Source organism: Bos indicus x Bos taurus, chromosome 1, assembly GCF_003369695.1.
Source record: "Bos indicus x Bos taurus breed Angus x Brahman F1 hybrid chromosome 1, Bos_hybrid_MaternalHap_v2.0, whole genome shotgun sequence".
Taxonomy (NCBI): Eukaryota; Metazoa; Chordata; class Mammalia; order Artiodactyla; family Bovidae; genus Bos; species Bos indicus x Bos taurus.
Window position 1 is genome coordinate 66,634,498 of NC_040076.1, and position 27,420 is coordinate 66,661,917.

The following is a 27,420-nucleotide window of genomic DNA, read 5'->3' on the forward strand; positions in this document are numbered from 1 at the left end:
TTTGGGTCTACCGAAAGGTAGCTGTCATATAGAAAAATAAATCAATCACTTGGGGTATGGGAAAATGAAAGAAACAGGAAAGCAATTTGATTAGCACAGTCCAAAGATACATGAATGAATGTCAGTAAATTCATAGCAGAAGACACTTAAAGAAGGGGATATTAAAAAAAAAACCTATAAATGTGAAATAAAGTGGTCTGATAGCCAGTTAGGACACTGATATTACAGCAGCAGGGAGGCCAGACTAGGAGCACCACAGTTAAAGGGACTTTTTTTTGCATGATAACTCCTTACTATAATCTCACTCACTAGTAAAGTAATGCTCAAAATTCTCCAAGCCAGGCTTCAGCAATACGTAAACCATGAACTTCCAGATGTTCAAGCTGGTTTTAGAAAAGGCAGAGGAACCAGAGATCAAATTGCTAACATCTGCTGCATCATGGAAAAAGCAAGAAAGTTCCAGAAAAACATCTCTTTCTGCTTTATTGACTATGCCAAAGCCTTTGACTGTGTGCATCACAACAAATTGTGGAAAATTCTGAAAGAGATGGAAATACCAGACCACCTGACCTGCCTCTTGAGAAACCTGTATGCAGGTCAGGAAGCAACAGTTAGAACTGGACATGGAACAACAGACTGGTTCCAAACAGGAAAGGGAGTACATCAAGGCTGTATATTGTCACCCTGCTTATTTAACTTCTATGCAGAGTACATCATGAGAAACGCTGGGCTGGAGGAAGCACAAGCTGGAATCAAGATTGCCCGGAGAAATATCAATAACCTCAGATATGCAGATGACACCACCCTTATGGCAGAAAGTGAAGAAGAACTAAAGAGCCTCTTGATGAAAGTGAAAGAGGAGAGTGAAACAGTTGGCTTAAAGCTCAACATTCAGAAAACTAAGATCATGGCATCTGGTCCCATCACTTCATGGCAAATAGATGGGGAAACAGTGGAAACAGTGGCTGACTTTATTTTTTGGGGGCTTCAAAATCACTGCAGATGGTGATTGTAGCCATGAAATTAAAAGACGCTTACTCCTTGGAAGGACAGTTATGACAGCCTAGACAGCATATTAAAAAACAGAGATATTACTTTGCCAACAAAGGTCCGTCTAGTCAAGGCTATGGTTTTTCCAGTGGTCATGTATGGATGTGAGAGTTGGACTATAAAGAAAACTGAGAGTGAAGAATTGATGCTTTTGAACTGTGGTGTTGGAGAAGACTCTTGAGAGTCCCTTGGACTGCAAGGAGATCCAACCAGTCCATCCTAAAGGAGATCAGTCCTGGGTGTTCACTGGTAGCTGATGTTGAAGCTGAAACTCCAAAACTTTGGCCACCTGATGCAAAGAGCTGACTCATTTGAAAAGACCTTGATGCTGGGAAAGATTGAGGGCAGGAGGAGAAGGGGAAGACAGAGGATGAGATGGTTGGATGGCATCACTGACTCAATGGACCTGTGTTTGGGTGGACTCCGGGAGTTGGTGGTGGACAGGGAGGCCTGGCATGCTGCGGTTCATGGGGTCGCAAAGAGTCGGACACAACTGAGCGACTGAACTGAACTGATAAGTTCAGGAGACTTTGAAACACTGAATATAACAAAATAAAAACTCATTTTAAATCACCTCTGTAATTAAATTACTACCCAAACCAATGTTCTAGCCCTTTTCAATCTGAGTTGAAACCTGACATTTATACAGGCCTTTATATTTTAAAAGGATTATTCACATACTCTTAGCTGTTCCTTACAACAACCCAGCCAGAGACGCCTTGGTTTTCTAGTTTATTAATGAGGAAACTATCAGCAAAATATCCAATGATCACTAATGATTTGAGTAATGTAAGTCGAAACTAACAAGATAGATAGATAGTAGGCTTATGGACCAAATCAGTTTCCTCTCTGAAACACACCTGTAATAATGACAAGAGCCTTTCAATTGCTTGTGGTTTTGGTATCCAGGGCAAGTAATTTCGATTAATGACATGCCAGATTATTTAGGAAAAGCTGAAAGGAACACAGTTCACCTACAAAGTAGTTTCTTTTGCTTACTAGGAAAATTAACTAGTTTAAGAGAGACATTTGAAGTGAGTACAAAAGCAAACTCTCCTACAAGAAGGAAGCCTCCAAGTTCAACAGAGTCACCAGCATCTGAGAACAAGTCAAAAAAATGAAAACTCTGAGGAAAAGCAACCTGTAAAAAATGAATAAAATCAGCACAGACAGCAATCTATATCAAAGAGAGAAAAGGTTTGCAATGAGATTTTGATGCAAAAGAAATGGTAACAACAACCTGAGTAAATAAACAATATATTAAAGAGTTATCAGGGCTTCCCTGGAGGCTCAGTGGTAAAGAATCTGCCTGCAATGCAGGAGATGAGGGTTCAATCTCTGGCTTGAGAAAATCCCCTGAAGAAGGGTACAGCAACCCACTCCAGTATTCTTACTGGAAAATTTCGTGGACAGAGGAGCCTGGCGGGCTACAGTCCATAGGGTCACAAAGAGTCAGACGTGACTGAAGCAACTGAACACAACACACACAGAGTTATCAATGAGAAGAAATCAGAATACTAATTGCTCCCAAAATTCAAACTGCTGTTTGATGAGGTTCAGCACCAAAGGTCTCCCAGAGAAAGAATTCTAGATGCCAATGAAGTGAATAAAATGGAGAAAAAAAAAATAAGAGTGATAATGATTAGTAAAATGGAGAATAAGCAAATAATAGCCAGAACATGAATGGAAGAAAATTGGAAATTAGGACTTTTCAACAAAAGAATGTACCGGAGTTGTGTTTATTACTAAGAAGTACATAATGATTATAACCTGAATCCAAAGAAGAGTCAAAGACTCTCTTGGTGAGAATGGAAATCAGAAAGTAATTTTGCCATTACTGGAGACAAAAGGAGATGAATAACTATAACCAGAGAGCCATTGAAAACCAAATCATATTCATGGATTAATGAGGCGTTAAAATATACACACACACACACACACACACACACACACACACAAATGGTGAAGATTACTGTGATGTTTACCTTGTAAAAACTTATCAAGCTCTGTACAATTTTCTACACCAGTGTGTATGTGTGACATCTATGTATGTATGTAAGAGACAGAAACAGAGAGAGAAAGGGAGGGACAGGCTGAGAATTCCCCATGAGTTAAACTCCTATTAAAGTGCTGCAAAAAGCAACTTTCTTCTTGTGTTTACATGTATTTAATATGTAAGTATGTTTTTAAAAAACTGGGTGAACTTTGAACTATGTTTCTCTTTCACTGGGTATTACAGTCATTACTTTTTGAGTGTGGTGAATGTTTCAGCCTCAGGTCCCAGACTAGATTCTAACACGAGAGTTGATAACAAAAACAACTGCATAAAGTTATACAGAAGTGGCCAGAAAAGGTAATCTAAGTAACCATGCAACTCAAGAAAAACTCAGCAACATGATGAAATGAAAAAAAATCCAAGAAATGGTACCATCAGAAGTAATACCCAAAATAACTATAATCTTTACTCCTCTTTGTTGTTCTAAACTACTATATTCTTAGTGTTCTAAGAATGGCATCATGCGAGGAAACAACCTGTCATTCAGCTGTGACTGCTTACAAATTTTAATTCCACTTATTTTTCACTGTCCAGAAATTTCTAAATAAGCCTACAACTGAAATCTGAAGGGCACACTGAAGATTTGTTATGTTCTCTCTTTCTCTTCTCAATCTCTACCTTTTGGTGCCCAGTTCCTTAAATAAGGAAAATGAGAATCCAAAACTGAAGTACTTCTGACCTCCTATCAAGTTTCCCACTCCAGGTTGAAGTACGCCTGGCTCCCTTTCTCCATTTGGATCAGGACTCTGTTGCTGGCCACTTTGCCGGTTCCACTCTGGTTCCTAGCAAATGCCAGGCTCACCTGGAGAGCAAGTGAAAAGAGAGGCTCACATCAGAAAAATAAACCCAGATATCAAACTCTGGAGAGAACAGTGCCTGAGTCATCTGAGCAACCTTTCAAGATAGGTAGAGGGCTCAATGAAGATGGGAAAAACATAGGAGGATGAAGGCTTACTGCAGTTTATCACATTAAGCTTGTAGTGTTAACAAGAAAGGTAGAAATGGGAAAACTAATTTAACTCAAATTTACAACTTTAAGAGGAATATCTGTTTAATGACTGGAACTAAGAGGCAATTTACTTATATTCTAGCTATTTTTGTAAGTTTCTATAAGAAGGTTTGGGAATACATCTCAGCACTGCAAAGGATAGTACAAAAATGTTGGACCTGGACTCAAAAATGCAAACAAAGTGGGTCCAGGGAATACACCATGAGGCAGACCAATCTCATGTCAAGGGCTCAAGTATTCTGAGACCCACATGTTACCAAGCTTGAGAACGCTGTTAGTTAAATGGCATAGTCTGCTTCCAAAGTCCTAGATTCCATCCATGATCATCTCATTTGAGGGCAAGTGAGTATTTAGGTAGCACTGCCAAAAGCAGGCATTTTTATCACCTTGGTTTGCAACACCCCATTGGTTTGGGGATGAGGAAAGCCAGAAAGACAGTAAAGAGACCCTTCACTAAGATTCACAATTCTTTGTATATGGAATGAAGGGATTACATTTGTCCAAGGATTTATTAGTGAGTTAAGCTATCATGACTATGTATTATTACTCTCTTTCTGGAAGAGAAATGGCAAACATCTCATTCCAAAAGACACACTATTCAAACTTCCAATATGCAGTAGAAGTATCAGTGACAACTCACATCCTAGTGCTCTCCAAGGAGACAGAGGAAGGAGTACTCTCCAAGTTTCCCAGAGTATGCCTAATTATTTGACCATGAAGCCTCGTGGAATATATTTATTCCTCCTGCTTTTGGGGTAGTCAAGATTACCCATTAGTCACACTGGAGAAAGAATACTATGTTAAATGTACACAGAAGAAAATCTGAGGATGATGACAGGTTTGTTTTCTCTCTCAGTCTTTGGACTGCTAAGATGAAAATCATGAGGTGGTCACTTCCAGAGGAATCATTTCTTCATCTTTCAGCTTAATAAATAGTCTGTACAAGGGAGGAATCTGAGAATTTTGATACAAGCAAATTAAAGATTTCTGAAGGCTTTTATCTTCAGATATGTTAAGATACAAACTCCAGGATTACAAAATCAAAATGATGTAGAATTTACAAGTGTTAGCTAGGAGATGGAATTGTCTGAGAGAATATACTGCGCTCTTTAGAGAGGACTGGAGAGGGTAGGAATGGGGAAAGATCCAATTCTCTGACATTTTTCATCTTAGGACTAGATGTACCACCTTCCTTTAATGAATCCATTAAGGAACTGGACCTCTTCAACCATCTACTAAAAACCAAGTCCAAGAGTAAATTTAGGATCTCAAAATTACTCTTGCTGTCAGGGACAGGAAAGAAACATATTTTCACATAAACAAAATGGTAATTTTCCCTACCTCCCTCTTCCTATAAAGCTTTTCAAATGATAAACTGCAGTAAGGCTCTTCATTTGGTCCCTGTGGTTCTCTTGACAGGTTGCTTAGGGGCTCAGGCTCTGATCTCTGCAGTGTTGGTTGTCTGGATTTCCTTTTTTTTCCTGAGAAAAGTCCTCTTTCTTTGCTCTCTAGGTGAACCTGATTATTTTCCATGTGTATGGTGATCCTGGCCTTACATGGGGATCAGAATTACAATCCAGGAGGCAGCTAGCAAAACAGAATCTTAATTCAAATGAACTTGGGAATCAGTAAGTGTCAAACTGGAGAAGAAAACTGATGGGACACTGAAGTACTCTACCTTTTCTGGATTTCTTGTTTTTCCTCTGGAAGGAACTCATCACCGCAACAAAGAGTAAAAGAAAGACAAAGATGGGATGGGAAGAAAGGAGAGAAAATATCAAGACAAAGCATCAAGCTTATGAATTATCAATAGTGCTCTGGACAGTAAGGAACCTGGGGAGAGGAGCTATTACTTATTAAAAAATACCCCAGTCCTTACTGCAGCCTTAGAGTAAGGCAAAGGTAATTATACAAGAGGGTGAAAGTTATCTTTATGATTAACTTGTTATTAGCAAGTATCTACTTGGAAAAATAAGCCATTTTGTAATCTGCATGGGACCTAACTGATCTTTAGAGTTGCAGAATCTTTCTAAAAGGTTTGAATCCCTCAGAAAAGATCCTGTAAGTGAGAATTTAGGAATCACATAAATTTGTTAAAGAATAACACAGAAATTGATTCAGCTAATTACTACAAGGAAGTCTAGCTACTGAAAGATTACCAGTTTACTTAAGATCTGACTATTCAGAAACAATATAGTATTTTTAAATTTATAGCTAACTTCCAAGATGCGAGTCAGTTCATGGTTCTTTTACTGTAAAAATTATCTAACACCAAAGTTATAGAATTTTCTCTTGGAATTCCTATACAACAGTACTGACAGAGTAAATTAACACAGGAGAAGGCACCCAGATTCCCAAAAAGGCTACGTTCTTGTCAACTCTTTTGGGGTGAGAGGGGGAGAAGATTAATTAGAACCAGGTTTGGGAATCAGTGAGTCTCTGATCTAGCCCATGTTACAAAGCCCCAAAAAAGCCAACAAGTATAATCTAAAAATCCTTCAAAACCAAATTTTACAGAGTCCGCATTAGGTCCTTAATAGGTCATCCTCTACTGCAAACAATTCCCTACCAGCTAAGTATGATCCATAGTCATCATAAAATATAATCTTTTACATGAGTAAAAATGACAAGAATTTTAAACAGTAAAACCAAGGACCTGGATGTTTACAAGGAATGAAAGCAGCTTGCAATGGGTTGTCAAGAACATCACTATCAAAAAATTAATCCTTCAACTAGATTAAAATAAGTAACAAATCTGTATACAAAACATAACTTTGCAATGGAAATTAAAATATAAGGCAAGAAATGAAAATGGTCCGCACCTGCAGTGTACAATTCTCTTTTCGTTTGAGGAACTCCACAAACCTGGCCACTACTCCTGGTGTGCTGATGACTTCATCAATAGGAGGATTAGGTTCTGTCTCCCCATAAAATAAAAGAAGAAAAACAATCCTTTGATTTCAAGTCAAGGACTTTATAAAGCTCAAACTTACTTCATAATAGCCCTCCCTCAATTTAAGCATCTCTTTCATGTTGGAAATCTAAAAAAGAAAAAGAAAATGTAAAATTGAGTTCAGTCACTCTGAAACTAGGGTTGCTTAAAAGATTTCAAAATAAGGGACACCTTAACATGAAATGATGGGCAGAATTCCTAAAAATTACTGCCTCTATTATTTTAGAAAACTTACAAAGTAGGGGGAAAACATCAAAAGACAACCACTGTTAAGTCTTTTTTTTTTTTTTTTTTATATAAATTGTCTTAAGAAACTGGATTAGGAGATTCTGATTTTACAGGATCTAATTTTACAGCTATAGTGATAAGTAGGTGCCAGCAAAAATAAGAATGACTTGCCAAATTAATCTCATTTTCATTTATGACACAGAGTATCTTATAAATAAAGTCAGTCAACAGAAATGTATTGGGTAAATAGATAAGAAATGTCCTAAACAATTAGCATTGTAATTTCAGCAACAGATCTGACGAAGTTTTTGATGACATTCATGTAGCTCTGCAAGAAGCTGGATAACAGCACTACTAGGGACTCTCAGCCAAGTCAATGGACTCACTGGAAAGAGATGACTAATGGTTCAATGTTAATTTGGTGCAAGCTCTAATGACATATCCTCTGCCTGGTTCAACATTTTTATCAACCATTCATATAAACACAACAAATAAATTTGATGATTACAATAAAAATGAAGTCATTAATATGCTAGATTACAGAAACAACATATAGAAACAACATATAGAAAGAACAATAAGCCAACAATAAGCTGGCAATAAAACAACAGGGGTAAAGTAACATTGATATTTTAACGCAATTTAAAAAATTCACATGGCTACATAGACAAAACCTAAAAACAGTTCATAAAGGAAAGTACTAGGGAGTATGCTGCTGCTGCTAAGCCACTTCAGTCGTGTCCGATTCTGTGCGACCCCATAGACGGCAGCCCACGAGGCTCCCCTGTCCCTGGGATTCTCCAGGCAAGAACACTGGAGTGGGCTGCCATTTCCTTCTCCAATGCATGAAACTGAAAAGTGAAAGTGAAGTCGCTCAGTCGTGTCTGACTCTTAGCGACCCCATGGGCTGCAGCCCACCAGGCTCCTCCATCCATGGAATTTTCCAGGCAAGGGTACTGGAGTGCGGTGCCATTGCCTTCTCCACTAGGGAGTATAGACTGTTGAAAAGACAATGAAACATTACTATGCCATGGCCACCAAAATAAATGATGCTAGCCTGAAGTACATTATTGGCATATATAGTTTCAAGACAAGGAAGACAATCTCCCACACACTTTAGAGTAATAAGAATGTAATAAGTATCATATTCTAATTATCACATTTTAAGAATGGCTGGCAAACCAGAATACAGGCAGGGAAGGAGCAATGTGGCAAAAAGCCTTAGAAAACCACACTGTCTGAGAAAATCATTTCAGCATGCTGAAAAGAGGTAAGACATTTTTAGAAGGGGGTGGGGGGGAGGGAGGTATTTTTACAGGTTGCTGTGCACAAAACAATTATCTTTTTCCATGGTGCTACGTTTTCATTCTGGTTATCTTCAAGAGATATATTAATTTATCACTAATGATTCCAAATAACCATAACCTACTATTGGGGGGCAGGAAGGAAGGCCAACTATTTTAAGTATTTACTATCAATATTTCCATATGGCTTAGAGTTCCAGAGTTCTTACGTGCTCAGAAGACAAGAAGTATCACATCTCATCCTACTCTAATTATACCCAAAAAAAAAAAAAAAAAAGGCAGTTATCCTCTCCACTAATAAATCCATACTTAAATCAGCAATAAACTGCTAACATTAAAATCAATAATCACTACTCTTCCAAGTGATACTTTAAGTTTTTCTTAAAAGAGAGTGGAGTTTCTCATTTTAAATTAACATGAAATGTTGCTACTCTTATCACTTTAAGATCTTTTATAAAATGCCTCAGATAGGAAAATAATGCTACCTTCTGGTACTGGTAAGATCACACAAATAAAAAAAGAAATTAAAAAACTAGCCATGTCTATAAGCATCCTTTTATTCTGTTGATAGACATACTCCAAAGCAAGCTATCTATGTGTAAAAAATAGATTATGGGAAAGTAATATTCTGTACATAAATGAAAAATACTTAACATATTCAGAACTCACCTTTTGAAAGCAGTTTTCTGAATTTCTGTGTTGCTGAAAGCTGTTGCTCTGGGCTATTGGAAAATATCATTTCAATCATGTCAGAAGTAATAACACCACCCTGGAATCACAAATAAAAAGCATATATAATAAAATTTTAACTTAAATTCAAAGGAAAACAAAGATAAGTGGCCAAGTTACTGAGTCACAGAAAGGTAGCATAATCTTTGCATGTATAAATGCATGAGATGATTAATAATACAATGAAGCCAAAAATCTTTGTCTATCATTAAAAAACTCACAACTGTTGAGAAAGTAACCTTAATAGTAAACACTAAGATAAGGCATTTATTCTTCTTCCTCTCCTGCTCAACACATGGCTGGCTGTTCCTTGCATTCAGATTAAATGTTAAGTTCTAAAACAAGGCTTTTCCTGGCCTCCAAATCTAAAGCAGCTCCTCTCTCTCTACCACATCATTCCACTTTAATCCTATACCCAGCCCTTTTCACTATCATTCTTCTTAGTTACCTGTTTATTGTTTAGGTCCCCCAGTATTCTATAAGCTTCACGAAAGCCAAACACCCTATCTTACTACTTTATCCCTGATGGCTGGCATACTGTAGATGCTCAACAAATATTTACTGAATGAATACACAGTAGTCTTGTATAAATCACAGATTCTAGCCACTACCAAATTCAACAGCTGACTCTTAAAGTTTCTATTGTCTTGCTTTATAAAAACCTTTCACTTTCCCACTAGTCTCTTGCTGTTTTAGTGCTTTCCCAAAACCCATCCTCAGCATTAGTAAACTTATTTCTCAGGATCACTTGTCACAATGAAATAAAGTTCTTATCATTTCATGAAAGGTAATAATAAGATAAATAGAGGAAAACTGCACTAAGTTGTAAATGCTAGATGGTTGGTAAGCAATATCTAACACTTAAGAATAGCGAATAAAGGATAAAAATGGTGGAGACCTAATAGATGTTGAAGAGATCAAGAAAAGATGGAAAGAATACACTGAAGAACTGTATAAAAAAGATCTTAATGAAACAGATTACTACAATGGTGTGATTAGTTACCCAGAGCCAGACATTCTGAAATGCAAAGTCAAGTGGGCCTTAAGAAGCACTGCTGTTAATAAAGTTAGTGGATGCAATGAAATTCCAGCAGAACTATTCAAATCCCTAAAGGAGGATGCCATCAAGGTTTTGCATTCATTATGTCAGCAAATCTGGAAGACCCAGCAGCGGCCACAGGACTGGAAAAGGTCAATCCTCAGTCCAATTTCCAGGAAGGGTAGTACCAAAGAATGTGCTAACAATCAGATGAGTGCTAACCATTGCACTCATCTCCCATGCCAGTAAGGTCATGCTTAAAATCTTACCTGCTAGGCATCAGCATTATGTAAACCAAGAACTTCCAGATGTCCAAGCTGGATTCAGAAAAGGAAGAGGAACTAGAGATCAAATTGCCAACATTTGCTGGATTATAGAGAAAGTAAGGGAATTTCAGAAAAACATCTATCTATGTTTCATCGACTACGCTAAAGCCTTGGACTATGTAGATCATGACCAACTGTGGAAAGCTCTTGAGAGAGATGGGAATACCAGACCATATTACTTGTCTCCTAAAAAACCTGTATACGGTTCAAGAAGCAATAGTTAGAACCCTATATGGAAAAACTGATTAGTTCAAGATTGAGAAAGGAGTACAATAGGACTGTCTGCTGTCACCCTATTTGTTTAACCTATACGCTTAGGAGAAATGCCAGGCTGGATGAGTTACAAGTTGGAATCAAGATAGGTGGGAGAAACATCAACAACCTCAGATATGCGGATGACACCACTCTAATGGCAGAAAGTGAAGAGGAACTAAAGAGCCTCTTTTTGAGGGTGAAGGAGGAGAGTCAAAGAGTCGGCTTAAGACCAAAAATTTAAAATACTAGTATCATGGCATCCGGCCCATTACTGCACGGTAAAGAAGGGGAAAAGGTGGAAATAGTGACTGATTTCCTCTTCTTAGGCTCCAAAATCACTGCAGGTGGTGACTGCAGCCATATCAGAAAATGATTGCTTCTTGGCAGGAAGTGATGACAAGCCTAGACAGTGTGTTGAAAAGCAGAGACATTACTCTGCTGACAAAGATCCGTATAGTCAAGGCTATGGTCTTCCCAGTGGTCATGTATGACTGTGAGAGCTCGACCATAAAGAAGGCAGAATACCAAAGAATCGATGCCATCGAACTGTGGTGCTGGGGAAGTCTTCTGAAAGTCCCTTGGACAGCAAGAAGATCAAAGCAGTCAATCTTAAGGGAGATCAATCCTGAATATTCACTGGAAGGACTGATGCTAAAGCTGATGCTCCAGTATTTTGGTCATCTGATGCGAACATACGACTAATTGGAAAAGTCCCTGATGCTGCAAAAGACTGAAGGCAGAAGAAGAGAGCATCAGAGGATGAGATGGCTGGTCAGCATCACTGATGCAATGAACATGAACTTAGGCAAACTCCGGGCGATGGAGAGGGACAGGGAGGCCTGGCATGCTGCAGTCCATGGGAGTCCAAGAATAACCCATGGGAGAATGAAGCATTCTGCTCTTAAGAGTCAGAAAAGTAACTTTTCAAAGTAACTTTGAAACTTATAAGTCTGATTCCTGAATAAACAAAAGTGCCTACATGATCCTGTTAAGACTATGCTTTCACAAATATCTTTGTTTTCTTCCCTCTCTTATCCCTTTATCATGTAAGATATATTGACTTTACATTCACAGTATTTAAATACAGTTAACTTTACATCATAGCAAGTTAAAGGATATCAAAGAGTGAAATAACCATCACTCAAGGACTTTTCCCCTTCTGAGGAAAAGATTAGTAGATCTTTAGCTGCATGAAGGACAGCTATATTATGTTATGAGGATGTATGATCTTGTCATCGTCTTTATCTGAGACTCAGTTTAAAGACCTGCATATGGATGGCACAATGACAAGAAGTAGATTGGGATAGTTAATTTTATGTGTTAACTTGGTTAGGTTGTGGTACCCAGCCATTTGGACAAACACCAGTCTAAATGTTGCCGTTGTCTAAATGTTGTCTAAAGGTTATTTTTTAGATGTGATTAACATTTTAATCAATACACATTATCCTCCAAAATGTGCATGGGCCTTATTCAATTAGTTGAAGGGCAAAGATTGAGATTTCTTAAAAGAAGGAAATCAGTCTCAAACTTTTACCTGAATTTCCAGCCTACTAGCTTACCCTACAAATTTCAGACTTACCAGCTCCAACAACTGCATGAGCCAATTACTGAAAACTCAAATAATCAATGGATCAACCAATCTCTCTCTTCCTCTCTCCCAATCCCCAAATGTGTTCTATTAACTCTGTAGAACCCTAATACAGTTCACAAAATATGTCATAATCATTTAACATCTACTTGGAAAAAAAAAAAAAGACAGCTCAACTTCCTGAAGAGTCTGTAAGAATTCACCACAAAATGATAGTGTTGGCAACACGTTTACACAGATTTCAAAGCAATTTAAACTGCTCTAATCCCAAAAGAAAGCTGGTCCATAAAAACTGAAAGAGAAAAAAAAAACTGTAAAATACTGTGCATAATATACTATTATTTGTCAAAAAGAAAGGGATTTTTCTCAAAAGGAATAAGTTGAGAATTTAGTAACAGTGGCTGTCAGCGGGGAAAGAAATTGGGTAAGGTAGAAGAGAAAAAGATTTTTCTTTTTTTGAAAATCATGTATATATATATGATTTGTTAAAACATTATATACAATTGATCAAAATAAACTGAAAACCTAGACTAGTGTTATATCCATATAAGTAAAGCATAATTTACAGATAAGTTTATGTAACCCTCAATAAAGTTACAAAATGGGTTATAGTAGAAAATTTCAACAGTTGTGATGTAGAATCAATGTTTTAAAACATATGAATATGCCCAATTTTGTACTCTGAATGAGTAACAAATTGGGAATTCCTTTAAAGCATGCCTTGTTATCAACTTTTTTCTTTAACTTTTTTTTTTAATTCATTTATTTTAATTGGAGGCTAATTACTTTACAATATTGTGGTAGTTTCTACCAAACATTCACAGGAATCAGCCATGGGTGTACATGTGTTCCCCATCCTGAACCCCCTCCCACCTCCCGCCCCATCCCATCCCTCAGGATCATCCCAGTGCACCAGCACCCTGTCTCATGCATCAAACCTGGACTGCTGATGTACTTCACATATGATAATATACATGTTTCAATGCTATTCTCTCAAATCATCCCACCCTCGCCTTCTCCCACAGAGTCTAAAAGTCTGTTCTTTACATCTGTGAGTCCTGCTGTCTCACATATAGGTTCATCGTTACCATCTTTCTAAATTCCATATATGTGTGTTAATATACTGTATTGGTGCTTTTCTTTCTGACTTACTTCGCTCTGTATAATAGGCTCCAGTTTCATCCACCTCATTAGAACTGATTCAAATGCAAAAAATATGGAACGCTTCACGAATCTGCATGTCCTTCTTGCACAGGGGCCATGCTAATCTTCTCTGTATCGTTCCAATTTTAGTGTATGTGCTGCCGAAGCAAACACATCTTTAACTTTTTATTTCGTACTGTGGTATGGCTGATTAACAAACAATATTGTGATGGTTTCAGGTGAATAGCAAAGCCCTTGTTATCAACTTCTAAGGAATAATTTTATAACTATCTTTTAAAGTTTCAACAGCTGAATTAACTCATAATTTAGTTATTCTGTTCAACTGCATGCTATTCAAAATATAATAAACACTTAATGAACCGTGAGTTTACAGATATAGTTTCCTTTTAAAAATGAAACACGAAGTACTTTTTGTAGCCATCTAACCTATTTTTTTTATTCTTTTCTTGGCTGTACCTCATGGCTTCCAGGATCTCAGTTTCCCAACCATGGACTGAATGTAGGCCACAGCCATGAAAGCCCAGAATCCTAATCACTAGGCCACCAGGAAACTCCCCTACCTTTATTTTTAAACTCCAAAAAAGATCTAAACCTCGTATCTTCATCAGAAAAAAGTAAAAAGCATTTATTTCATTATCCTACTTACTGGTGCCATCTCCATGTTATTAATCTGAGCCTCATGAAAGCCTCCATCTGACATAACTTCTTCTTCTGTTTCTTCTTCTGCTGTAGCAACATTTCTTCTCTTGAATAACTGAAAAATAAAAGATTGTTACTAAACTAAAATAACACAAGGTAGTTCAACATTCAAACACTAGGCACCCCACTTTTAAAAGGCAATAAAGACGGAGCTTTTTGAAAATCATTTTTAAAATTCTAATGTTTGTGCCTCCTTCAACCTTTCTGATGAGGAACTATTTCAGAATTCTCCAGTCTTATAATCTAATGCAATTAACTACTACAAGATATTGAAAGGTTGTTGTTGAATCACGCAAAGACACCGGGATTCTTGGCCCCCGGAGGAGAAGAATTCAATCCGGGGCCAAAGACGAGGCTTGATTACTCAGAGCTTTTGAAGTTTTATTAAAGTATAAAGGAGATAGAGAAAGCTTCTGACATAGGCATCAGAAGGGGGCAGAAGAGTACCCCCCCGCTAGTCTTCAGCTGGACGTTATATAGTCACTAGCAGTCTGCTAATGAAAGAAAGGAATGTCTTAAAATTCAGAATGGCACCAGGCCCCTCACCCATAAGATGCATTTTGGAATAATCTTGGCACCAAATGGTTTATCCTGGGCCATAAAATGATTAACTTGAATCTTGAAGAAGGGCAGACCACCAAATAAATAGTTTCATTTACATAGATTAGGGGAACAATATCTGAGTATAACATACTGGTTTGTCAAGTAGGTTTTGAGCCAAGAGGCGGAACTCTGACTTGAAGACAGAGTTTGGAGATAAATGCATAGTACATTAGCATAGCTTAAGACAAACATTTCCATAAGAAAAAGGCACTGGTTATCTCTAGGTTTGAGAATAGTTAACTTCAGGTGAAACCAGGTGTCCTTATGGCAACACAGTATTTTAAGAGAAACCTCCTTTTAAATTTGTATAGAGAAGGAAAAAATATTGCTAGTTTGTTTCCTCCTGCCGCTTAAGAGAGATAAAAATGTCTGACACTTGCAGGCTATTTCCTCCTTTTGGAGACCCTTGGCCTTCCTGCCTGTTACCCTCTTAATATTATCACCAACACTTGATGAGGTAAAACTTACCAATAGAGGCCTGACACTACACGACACACAAAAAAGTAAAGTTGAAAAAGAAGCAGGGCATGCTTGGTCATTTCACTCCTTAAGTAGTTGACAGGACAGACGTACCAATACATCAGGAAAAATAGGATAAAAATGCTGCTGCTAAGTTGCTTCAGTCGTTCGTGTCTGACTGTGCGACCCCATAGACGGCAGCCCACCAGGCTCCCCGGTCCTCGGGATTCTCCAGGCAAGAACACTGGAGTGGGTTGCCATTTCCTTCTCCAATGCATGAAAGTGAAAAGTGAAAGTGAAGTCGCTCAGTCGTCGACTCTTCACGACCCCATGGACTGCAGCCTACCAGGCTCCTCTGCCCATGGGATTTTCCAGGCAAGAGTACTGGAGTGGGCTGCCATTGCCTAACTTAATACCTCCCTCCTAATCCTAATGGATGGTGGATAAAGATTTCCTGACCTTCCCAATCTGTCCAGCAACCAATGATGACAAATGATGACTGCTTGAACACTACTTTTAAAGCACCTATTAATTTGTGGAGGCAAAGGAGAATAGTTCTAATTAAAAGAAACCCACTACAGTGCCTTCCATTACATACTAGGAAGTACACTTATTCATCAAGCCATGGTAGAGTAACAACAACTTATCCTCTCACCCTATATGACTAAAAAAAGCAGACAAAATCCCTAAAATAATAGTTATCAGACACCAGATTACAGGCAACAGAGGCAGTGATCCTTCAGAAGAAGAGAAACAAGATTAGTCCTATTGCCTCAGATTGCCTGGATGGAGTTTCTAGGCTACAGCAGTTAGAGTGAACCTAACAGGGTCAAGCAGCCCCCTCAATTGAGATGGCATTCAGAACCAAGGAGGCCAAGATATCTACAATCTAAAGGCAGGTTATTTAAGACAAAGAAATCAACCAAAAGAAAGAACTCCAAAACCTGCAGAAGGTTCCCCTTAATTAGCTTTGTACTGACAAGCACAGGTGGTATGAGGAAACAGTCAAAAGCTGGAAAAGAAATTGCCTTCAAGGAGCATGCAGAACAATTTTAGAGGTCACACAGGTTAAGAAATCATTCATGTTTCACCTGGCTGGAATAGAAAAGTGAACAGTTCCCTGGTGGCTCAGATGGTAAAGAGCTCACCTGCAATACTGGAGATCCAAGTTCCATCCCTGGGTTGGGAAGACCTAATATTTGGGGCACTGAGTAGAATACTCAGAAGGGTATCGACTCAGCAGAAAGGTAAATTAGTCCTAGATTATATATGCAAACTGGTTTCAAGTAACTTAACTACATGCAATGACAAATTCAGAGAATTATACATATTAAAAGAATACAAAAACTCAAACAACAGGAGGTAAAAATCACAATGCTCTGTATTCAATCAATAACTACAAGCACACAAGAAGAAAAGACTACCTATCAGGAAAAGAAAAGGCAATCATATCAATCAAAATCACCTAGAAAAGCAAAAGATGGCAGAACTAGACAAGGAGTTAAAATAGTTATAAATATATTCCATATGTTCAACACTACAAAAAAGTATAAACATGATGAGAGATTTTTAAAAAATATTTTAAAAAAGCAAATCAAACATCTAGATATAAAAAATACAATTTGGGTGTGATTAAGAGCAGATACTGTAGAAGAAAAGATTAGGGAATCTAAGGACATCACGAAATAAAAGAGATGGAAAAAAAGGCTGAGAAAATATGTACAAAATGTAAGTCAGCTGTGTGACATCAAGTACTTACTGTACTTGCAACTGGAGCCTCAAGGTGGGGGTAGGGGAATAAATTTGGAAAATCAGTGGCCAAAACTTTTCCAAATCTGTGAAAAATACAAACCCACAAATCCAAAATCTCTAAGAACTCCAGGAAGAAATATGAAGAAAACATGATAGGACATTATATCAAACTGTTTACACTCAGGAATAAAAAGATAAAAGACAAAGTAGCCAAAGGTAAAAGACATTTCACAAGCAGGGAAACAAAGGTAAGACCAACAGAAAACTTGCTGCTGGAAACAATGGAAGCCGCTGAGTGTGGATCAAACACATTTAAAGTATCAAAAGAGACTCTGGTATAGCCACTGCAGAAGTTCCTCAAAAAATGAAACAAGAATGAAATTTTGCTATTTGCAAGAAAGTGGATGAACCTAGAGAGGATTATGCTTAGTGAAATAAGTCAGAAAGAAAGACAATAGATACTCTATGTTATCACTTATATGTAGAATCTAAAACAAAAACAAATATCAAAGGAGAAACAGACTCACAGATGGAAAAAAAATTATCTATCCTTCCTACAAATATCATATACCAATGTTAGCTATGGTCATGATGTACACTGTATCCCTAGCATTTATGTATCTTGGACCTGGAAGTTTGTACCTTTGGATCACTTTCCTCCAATTCTCCCTCCCCTAATCATCCACCTCTGGTAACTACAAATCTGATCTCTTTTTCTAGGAGTTCAGGTTTTTTGTCTTTTAGATTCCACATATAAATATGTGTCTTTCTCTGGCTTATCTCACTCCACACAATGCCTTCAAAGTCCATCCTTGCTGTCTCAAAAAATCAGTTTTAAAAAAGAAACTACCAAAACAATCATGATTTATTTACCATATAAGTTGTACATACCATATAAACTTATATACCATGAAATTGTCAACATGGGAAAAGTTGGCTGTCTACAACTTTTATCAACTTGCTTACTTTACAAGATATTTCTTTAAAAACATCAAGCAAACCTTCATTCTTTATTATTACAGTTTAAACTTTTTAGCAGCATTATGTTACCTACTCACATTGAGTTAGCAAGATTCTGCTTATTTCAAAATATTTTAATAGTAACTATAAATTTCATCTTTTTATACATAAAAAAATATAAAACTGGCTCAATCAGAATGACATCAACTAATAAATTTAAAATTTTGTTCTACTGGCATCAAATAAACAAAGGTCATTTATATAGTGCCTCCTAAATAACAGATACCAAGTACTAGTCTGCTGAAAGGAAAGCTCTAACAGCTCTGCTGTTATCTTCTGTGTACTTGGCAGCATTAATTTCTGTCCTACCCTCAAATCTAGCTGCACAGCTGGCCAAAGCCTGTGTCTTTTCCCGATAGATGACTGAGCAACTGTGGAAAGAGAAACAGTACTTAAATGAATTTTTACTGATGTTTACTATTTTACAAATTAGGCATGAAACAAGTACTGCTGTGATAGTAAGAAGCCTAATTTGCTTTACCAGTTCTCCCTACATAAGATGGCACATATGAAACAACAAAATTAAAATTTTAAATACAATAATATTCCAAAACCCTATCATACAAATGTATTAAGGCCCTATCACAGTTCCAGATGTCATACAATGAAGATGACAGAACATCAACTACAAAGGTTTTTAGTCAGGTAAATGGGATCATACTTGCCACTGACAGAGAATCTGCCTTCAGACAATTAAATATGAAAAACTTATTTTGTTTATATAAATTTTACAATGAAGTCCAATAACATGAAGTTCCTATCACCAAGAAGAAAACAGTATAAAATAAATACTGTTATTCGCAGACTGCCATTACATCATCTTCAAATGGCTTTATGCTAAATATAACGCATAGTCTACTGGTTATATTCAGATCTATACTTGTTCTTGTGTGCATACATACATGTAATTCATATTTACATGTGAATATGTAACAGTGCTGTTACCCCCAAATAGTACAATTTATCCCCAAAATAGAAGCTAAATAAGAGCTCATCCAAAGAAAAGGTTCCACTTCAAATAAGACACAGAGATGAATAAAGATGCAACAAGAAACCAAGAGAAATGCATTCTTTTATGAATAAGTGGTTGCTTTCAAAAGATGGTAAAGCAGACTGTTAAGAACTTAATTTGCTGTACCTGGACTTCAAATAATTGGATTATCCAGTGCAGTGTTATGCAAAAGAATAGTGTATGTTGAATAACTCAGTGTAACTGTAAAATATTTATAACAGATTACCTATGAGATTACCTATTTCTCATGTATGAAGGGTACTGACTATTCACCTTCCTTTTATGGAGCTTTTTATAGTGTGGGGGTCAAATGGTCCTTCCAAACTGAAGTCTTAGCCAAAAAAAATAAATAAATAAAACAACCTAAGTGCTCTACCTTTAATTTCCTGGCCAAAAGTGATGGACCATTTGTCCTAAGGATTTTTAGAGAAAGGTAAAATGATGGTGAGTGTCAGATTCTCCTGCAGATGTTCTAAGGTTAAAAATGATCAAAATCCTTGTCCTAAATGTCATTATGAATAATACAGAATTTAGGGGTGAAAAGACTGACTTCTTGAAATTCTGTTTAAAATACTAGGTACTAAAGAAATATGAAGATAGACACAAAGCAAGTACAGCAAACTGTTGACAAACAATGAACCCAAAGAATGGGTTTATGAGATTCATTATCTATTCTTTATTTCTGTACATGTTGATAAATTTTCAAATTAAACTTTAGAAGGAAAAGCAAGGGACTAATTCTCAAATTGGTCACTTGAGAATTCATTAATACACACACAGAATCTTAAAAGAAATTGTAACTTTAGAAAAATAAAACAAACAGGCCAAAATATTAAGTAGTAATTAAATAGTAATTGGGAACATGAGAACCTCATTCTTATATTCTACTTTACATCACCTCCACTCCCATACCCCTAAAATAAGTTGATTTTATTGTTGGGAGGGGGATATACATATATATTACACATTACTAAAATTAAGATACAGGAAGGTGCAGCCAGGATTGAAACAGAACATTAAGTTCTTTAAGAAAAATTAGTATGGGTAAAGGACTTACCTGCTCTTCTCTTTTCTGTTTACGTAACTGTAGTCCTTCTTCCTCCCTCCTCCTGCGCATCTCATCAGGATTCAGGGACTTATTTTTGTAACTTTTCAGGCGAAAGTTCTCCTTTCCTGGGGTAGTCATGATTTCTACAAAAATGAGAGGAAAGAGAGGAGCTTAGCTTACTAGGAATCCTAGAGCTCTGTTACTTTAATAGTTCACTTTTTTAAACATATAAATGCCCAGGAATGTCTAAAAGCTAAACAGCTTTATTAAAGTCTGCAATTCAGTGTCTTTTAGCATATTCACAATTATATGCAATCAACACCAGTCAATTTTAAAAGATTTTCACCACCTCAAAAAGCTATTGCTTCTAGTCTGGATATTTCATATGAATTGAATATGTCTGATCTTCTGTGAATGGTTTCTTCCACTTAGTATAGTATTTTCAAAGCTCATCCAAGTTTCAGCATATATTAGTACTTTATTCCTTTTTGACTGAATAATATCCCATTGTATAGATATACTCCATTATATTTATCCACTCATCAAATGATGGACATTCGGGTTCTTTCCATTTTTTTGGCTACTCTGAAAAGTGCTTCCATAAACATTTATGGACAAGTTTTTATGCAGATCTGTTATCATTTCTCTTGGGTACATATCTATATACTCCATTTAATCATTTCAAGAAGTGCCAAACTATTTTTCCAAAGTGGCTGCACCATTTTACATTTACAAAAGCAGTGTACAAGGGTTGCCAATTTCTCCACATCCTCACCAACACCTGCTATCACAACTTTTTTTTTAAACTGAAGGATCAGTTCAGTTCAGTCACTCAGTCGTGTCCGACCCTTTGCAACCCCATGAATTGCAGCACGCCAGGGCTCCCTGTCCATCACCAACTCCCGGAGTTCACTCAGACTCATGTCCATCGAGTCAGTGATGCCATCCAGCCATCTCATCCTCTGTCATCCCCTTCTCCTCCTGCCCCCAATCCCTCCCAGCATCAGAGTCTATTCCAATGAGTCAACTCTTCACATGAGGTGGCCAAAGTACTGGAGTTTCAGCTTTAGCATCATTCCTTCCAAAGAAATCCCAGGGCTGATCTCCTTCAGAATGGACTGGTTGGATCTCCTTGCAGTCCAAGGGACTCTCAAGAGTCTTCTCCAACACCACAGTTCAAAAGCATCAATTCTTCGACACTCAGCTTTCTTCACAGTCCAACTCTCACATCCATACATGACCACTGGAAACACCATAGCCTTGACTAGACGGACCTTTGTTGGCAAAGTAATATCTCTGCTTTTGAATATGCTATCTAGGTTGGTCGTAACTTTCCTTCCAAGGAGTAAGCGTCTTTTAATTTCATGGTTGCAGTCACCATCTGCAGTGATTTTGGAGCCCCCAAAAATGAAGTCTGACACTGTTTCCCGATCTGTTTCCCATGAAGTGATGGGACGAGATGCCCTGATCTCAGTTTTCTGAATGTTGAGCTTTAAGCCAACTTTTTCACTCTCCTCTTTCACTTTCATCAAGAGGCTTTTTAGTTCCTCTTCACTTTCTGTCATAAGGGTGGTGTCATCTGCATATCCGAGGTTATTGATATTTCTCCCGGCAATCTTGATTCCAGCTTGTGCTTCTTCCAGCCCAGCATTTCTCATGATGTACTCTGCATAGAAGTTAAATAAGCAGGGTGACAATATACAGCCTTGACGTACTCCTTTTCCTGTTTGGAACCAGTCTGTTGTTCCATGTCCAGTTCTAACTGCTGCTTCCTTAACTGAAGGATAGTTGATTTACAAAATTTTGTTAGTTTCGGGTATATAGCAAAGTATCACAACCTTTTGATTCTAGCCATTCTAGTGGGATAGATGTCTTTAAATCTGTTTGCCAATTATACATCCTCCATAAAAATTTCTATTCAGATTCTTTGCCCATTTTTAAATTGGGTTGTCGTTTTTACCACAGAGCTGTAAGAGTTCTTTATTCTACATAGAAGTCCCTGTCAGATATATGACTTGTTAATATTTTCTTCCATTTTACAGGTTGTCAAATTTTCACTTTCTTGATAGTATACTTTGTAATTTTTTAAATTTTATTTTTAGCCGCATCAGGTCTTCCGTTGCAGCACACAGGCTTCTCTCTATTGGCAGTACAGACTTAGTTGCCCTGCAGCATGTGGGATACCTCAGTTCCCTAATGAGGGATTGAACCTATATCTCCTGCAATGGAAGGTGGGTTCTTAACTACTGGACCACCAGGGTAGTCCCAATGTTATACTTTGAAGCACAAAAGTTTTTAATGTTCTTAGTGCCATACTTAGCAATTCTTAACCCTCAGTTTCATTCTAAGAGTTTTAGAGTCTTATCTCTTAAATTTAGGTTTGTCAACCATTTTGAGTTAAGTATGGTTTGACATTAAGGATCCAACTACATTATTTTGCATATGGCTACCAGTTGTTCCAGCACTAATGAAAAATGAAAAACCATTCTTTCTCTTTTGTATAGTCTTGATGCGCTTGCTGAAAATCAATTACAGATTATTTCTCACCTTTCAATTCTATTCCCTTGATGTGTATGTGTATCCTTGTGCCAATTCCACAAAGCCTTGATTACCAATTTTTTTAAAGTAAGTCTTAACATCATGAAGTATGAATCATATTTTATTCATTTTTTTTTTTAAACTGTTTTGACTCACCTGGACGGAGGGATACACTGTGAGTGTATTCCATGTGACTATTAGAATTCCATGTGACTTTTAGAATCAGTCTGTCAAGTTCTACAAGTCAGGTGGCACTCCAATATGAACTGCATGGAATAAGTAAATCAATTTGGGGAGTGAGTGAAGTGAAGTCCTCAGTCGTGTCCGACTCTTCGAGACCCCATGGACTGCAGCCTACCAGGCCCTTCCGTCCACGGGATTTTTCCAAGCAAGAGTACTGGAGTGGTTGCCATTGCCTTCTCCAAGAAATATCATGAGAGTTGCTGTATTTCTCTAATGCTTACTTTAGGCACAGACATACTAACATGGAGCTAAAATGCATGTGTATGTTTGTGTGTGTTAGTTGCTCAGTGGTGTCCAACTCTCTGTGACCCCATGGACTGTAGCCTGCCAGGTTCCCCAGTCCATGGGATTCTCCAGGCAAGAATACTGGAGTGGGTTGCCATGCCCTTCTCCAAAAGTTGGGGAGTACTGCCACCTTAATGTTAATCTTCCAACCCATGAAGACAATTTTTTTTTTTATTTAGATATTTAATGTCTTTCAACAAAGTCTTGTAGTTTTCAGAGTATATTACATTTGTTAAATTTACTAAGTATTTTTATGTGTAGATGGAATTATTTTAATTTCACCTTTGAATTGTTCATAACAAATCTATATAAATACAATCAATTTATATATGTTGATTTTTGTATCCCACAATCTTGCAGAACTGAACTTGTTAATGCTAGTATTTTATTAGTGGATTCTTTAGGATTTTTTGCATACAAGATCATGTCATCTGCCAGAGACAGTTTTGCTACTTTCATTCCAATTCCTTTTCTTCTTCTTGCATAACTGCCATGATCAGAACTTCCAATACAATGTCATATAGAAGTGGAGAGTCGACAATCTTGTCTTACATTCCCGATCCTACGAGAATGTATCCAGTATTTCAACACCAAGTGTGATGTCACCTTCCAAATTTTCATAGATGTTCTTTTTATCACGTGTAGGAAGTTCGTTCTTTTTTTTTTTTTTTTGGAAGTTCTTTCTTAATGCGTATTTTCATGCTTTTTGTTTTGATCAGTAAAGGGTATTAGAATTTTGTCAAAAAAATTTTTCCATCTGTTGCAAAAACTTTCGTTTTTTATTTACTGATATATTACATAATTGGTTTGTGAACCTTACATTTCTGGGATAAATGCCACTTGGTCATGCTGTATAAATCTTTTTATGTGTTGCTGACTTTATTTGCTAGTACTTTATTGAGAATTTTTGTGTTCATATTCATAAGAGATATTGGTCTGTACTCCCCTTATGATGTCCTCAGCACCAGGGTAATATTAGCTTTATAAAATATGTTGGGAAGTATTCCTCCTTTCAGTTTTTTGCAAGAGTTGGTGAAGAATTAGTCAATTCTTTAAACGTTTGGCAGAATTCAGCAGGCTAGGGCTTTTCTTTGCAGGTTTTATGATTAATCCAATCTCTTCACTTGTTGCAGGTCTACTCAGATTATGTTTCAGTTTTAGTCTTTCCAAAAGAACGTGTCCATTTTATCTAAGTTATGTGTCCATTTTTCCTAAGCTATAAAACTTTCTGGAGTAGGAAATGGCAACCCACTTCAGTATTCTTGCTGGAAAATTTCATGGACACAGGAGCCTGATGGGGTACAGTCCATGGGGTCACCAAGAGTCAGACACCACTAAGCATGCACAAATGCATGTAACACTGGTACCAGCTGTTCATAAGATTCCTTTATCATCCTCTTATTTTTAGTTATGTTCCTTCTTTCATCTCTGACTCTAGTAATTTGAGTTTTCTTTCTCAACCTAGCTAAGGTTTCTCAATTTTGTTGGTCTTCTCAAAGAACCAGTTTTTGGCTTCCTTAATTTTCTCTACTGTTTTTCTATATTCCAGCTCATTAATTTTTACCTTTTTACTACTTCCATCCTTCTATTTTGCTCTTCTTTTTCCAGTGACTTACTAAAGAAGGTTAGGTTATTGATTTGATATCTTTCCTCTTTCTTAATTTAGGCATTTATTGCTAGAAATTTCCCTCTAAGCACTGCTTTAGTTGTAGTCCCTAAGTTTTCTCAGGTGCTAACTTCATTTTCATTTATCTTAAAAGTATTTGCTGATTTTCCTTTCTTTTTCTTCTTTGACCCACAGACTATTTAGGAACATGTTCCTTAACTTCCACATATAGTTCCCCAAATTCCTTTCTGCTTTCATTTCTAATTTCTTTTCACGGTGGTCAGAGAACATCCTTTGTACTATTTCAATCCTCTTAAATGTGTTAGGTTTGTCTTGGGGCCTAGCACGTGGTGTGTCCTAAAATATGTCCCACACGCACTAGAGAAGAATATATATGTTCTGCTGTTGCTAGGTGGTGATGTGTTCTATACACATCTGCTGGGTCTAGTTGGTTTATAGTGCTGTTTCTTTTTTAAATTTATTTATTGAAGGATATGGAGAAGGCAATGGCACCCCACTCCAGTACTCTTGCCTGGCAAATCCCATGGACAGAGGAGCCTGGTAGGCTGCAGTCCATGGGGTCGCTAACAGTTGGATATGACTACCGATTTCACTTTCACTCTTTACTTTCATGCATTGGAGAAGGAAATGGCAACCCACTCCAGTGTTCTTGCTTGGAGAATCCAAGGGACGGGGGAGCCTGGTGGGCTGCCGTCTATGGGGTCGCACAGAGTCGGACATGACTGAAGCGACTTAGCAGCAGCAGCAGCATTGAAGGATAATTGCTTTACAGAATTTTGTTGTTTTCTGTCAAACTTCAACATGAATCAGCCATAGGTATACATATATTCCCTCCCTTCTGAACCTCCCTCCCATCTCCCTCCCCATCCCACCCGTCTAGGTTGATTCAGAGCCCCTGTTTGAGTTTCCTGAGCCATATGGCAAACTCTCGTTGACCATCTATTGTACATATGGTAATGTAAGTCTCCATGTTACTTTTCCCATACATCTCACCCTCTCCACCCCTCTCATGTCCATATATAGTGTTGTTTCTTTGCTGACCTTATGCTAAGTGGTTCTGTCCATTATTGAAAGTACAGTAATTGAAGTCTCCCAACCACTATTGTTGAACTATTTCCTTTTCTTTTCTGTGTTTTTGCTTCATGTATTTTGATGCTATTATTAGGTACATATAATAACTTTGACCTATCTAGTGGATTGACCCTTTTATCACCATAAAGTGTCTCTCTTTATCTCTAGTAACATTGTTTTTTTTACTATAAATTTATTTAATTGGAGGCTAATTACAGCATTGTATTGGTTTTGCCATACATCAACATGAATCCACCACGGGTGTACACGTGTTCATTCTTTGTTTTAAAATCTATTCTGTTATTAGTATAGCCACTCACGGGTGTACACGTGTTCATTCTTTGTTTTAAAATCTATTCTGTTATTAGTATAGCCACTCCAGCTTCTTCCTATTTTTTTCCATACTTACACCTTTGATGTATCCGTATGTTTGAACTTAAAATATGTCTCAGGGATTTCCCTAGCAGTTCAGTGGTTAGGACTCCACACTTCCATTGTAGGGAGCATGGGTTCCATCTCCAGTTAAGGAACTAAGATCCCATGTGCCACGATGCAGCCAAAAAATAATATAAGGTAAATAACGTATGTCTCTTATAGACAGTATATAGTTGGATACAGTCTGACAATTTCTGCATTTCTAATTAAACTGTTTAATCAATTCATATTTAGTGTTATTACTGATACAGTTGGCGTGATGACTGCTTTTTCATTTTTTATTTTCTGTCTCATGTCTTTTGTTCCTCTATTACTGCTTCCTTTTGTAGTATTTTTTAATGAAGCACTTAAAAATTTCTATAGTGATTTTTCACTGTATTTTTTTGTTTTTTCCCCCTAAGAGTTGCTCAAGGGCTTTCCATACACTTTCACTTCTCAGAATCAGCTTCAGACTTAACACTCTTTAAATTCCAAGGACATATAGAAACATTATGTTATATAATTCTATCCCTTTTCCCATTTTATCATACTGTTGTTATATAAGGTTACAAACCCAGCAACAGTTATTACTACTTTATCATCTATGTTATTTCCTTAGCTTAACATAGGTTTGTTCCCACTCACCTACTCTGAGCTGTTATTAGCAGATACATTTCAAATATATTACATTTCTACAGGCCCAAGAATACATTACATTAAGGCCCCTACACATGAAGTTACAAGCTGCAAACATGTATTCACATGTCCAATCATGTAAGTTAGTTCACGTTCTGGTGTACACTGTCACATGTGTGCATCTGTTATAAATGGTTGTGCTTCTGTGTATGTACTTCACTGTACTGTACTGTACGTTGCTGTTGTTCAGATGTACTGTATGTTGTTGTTGTTCAGTCGCTAAGTCATCTCCAACTCTATGGGACCTCATCG

The 27,420-nt window shown here is 37.2% G+C and overlaps 1 protein-coding gene and 1 non-coding gene across 2 annotated transcripts in view; both read right to left on the bottom strand.

Annotated features, from left to right (window-relative positions):
* Positions 1–27,420, bottom strand: part of KPNA1 (karyopherin subunit alpha 1) — a 71,366-nt gene that overhangs the window by 22,848 nt on the left and 21,098 nt on the right. Inside the window, exons 2-5 of the mRNA XM_027535087.1 lie at positions 20,304–20,437; positions 14,348–14,455; positions 9,270–9,369; positions 6,938–7,032 (exon numbers count right to left, since the gene is read on the bottom strand). Of these exons, the coding sequence (XP_027390888.1) occupies positions 6,938–7,032; positions 9,270–9,369; positions 14,348–14,455; positions 20,304–20,432 (432 nt within the window). The 5' untranslated portion in view covers positions 20,433–20,437. The remainder of the gene's footprint in view (positions 1–6,937; positions 7,033–9,269; positions 9,370–14,347; positions 14,456–20,303; positions 20,438–27,420) is intronic.
* LOC113899828 lies at positions 13,748–13,854 on the bottom strand. Its single transcript, XR_003513012.1, has one exon. It is a non-coding gene; the product is annotated as a U6 spliceosomal RNA (small nuclear RNA).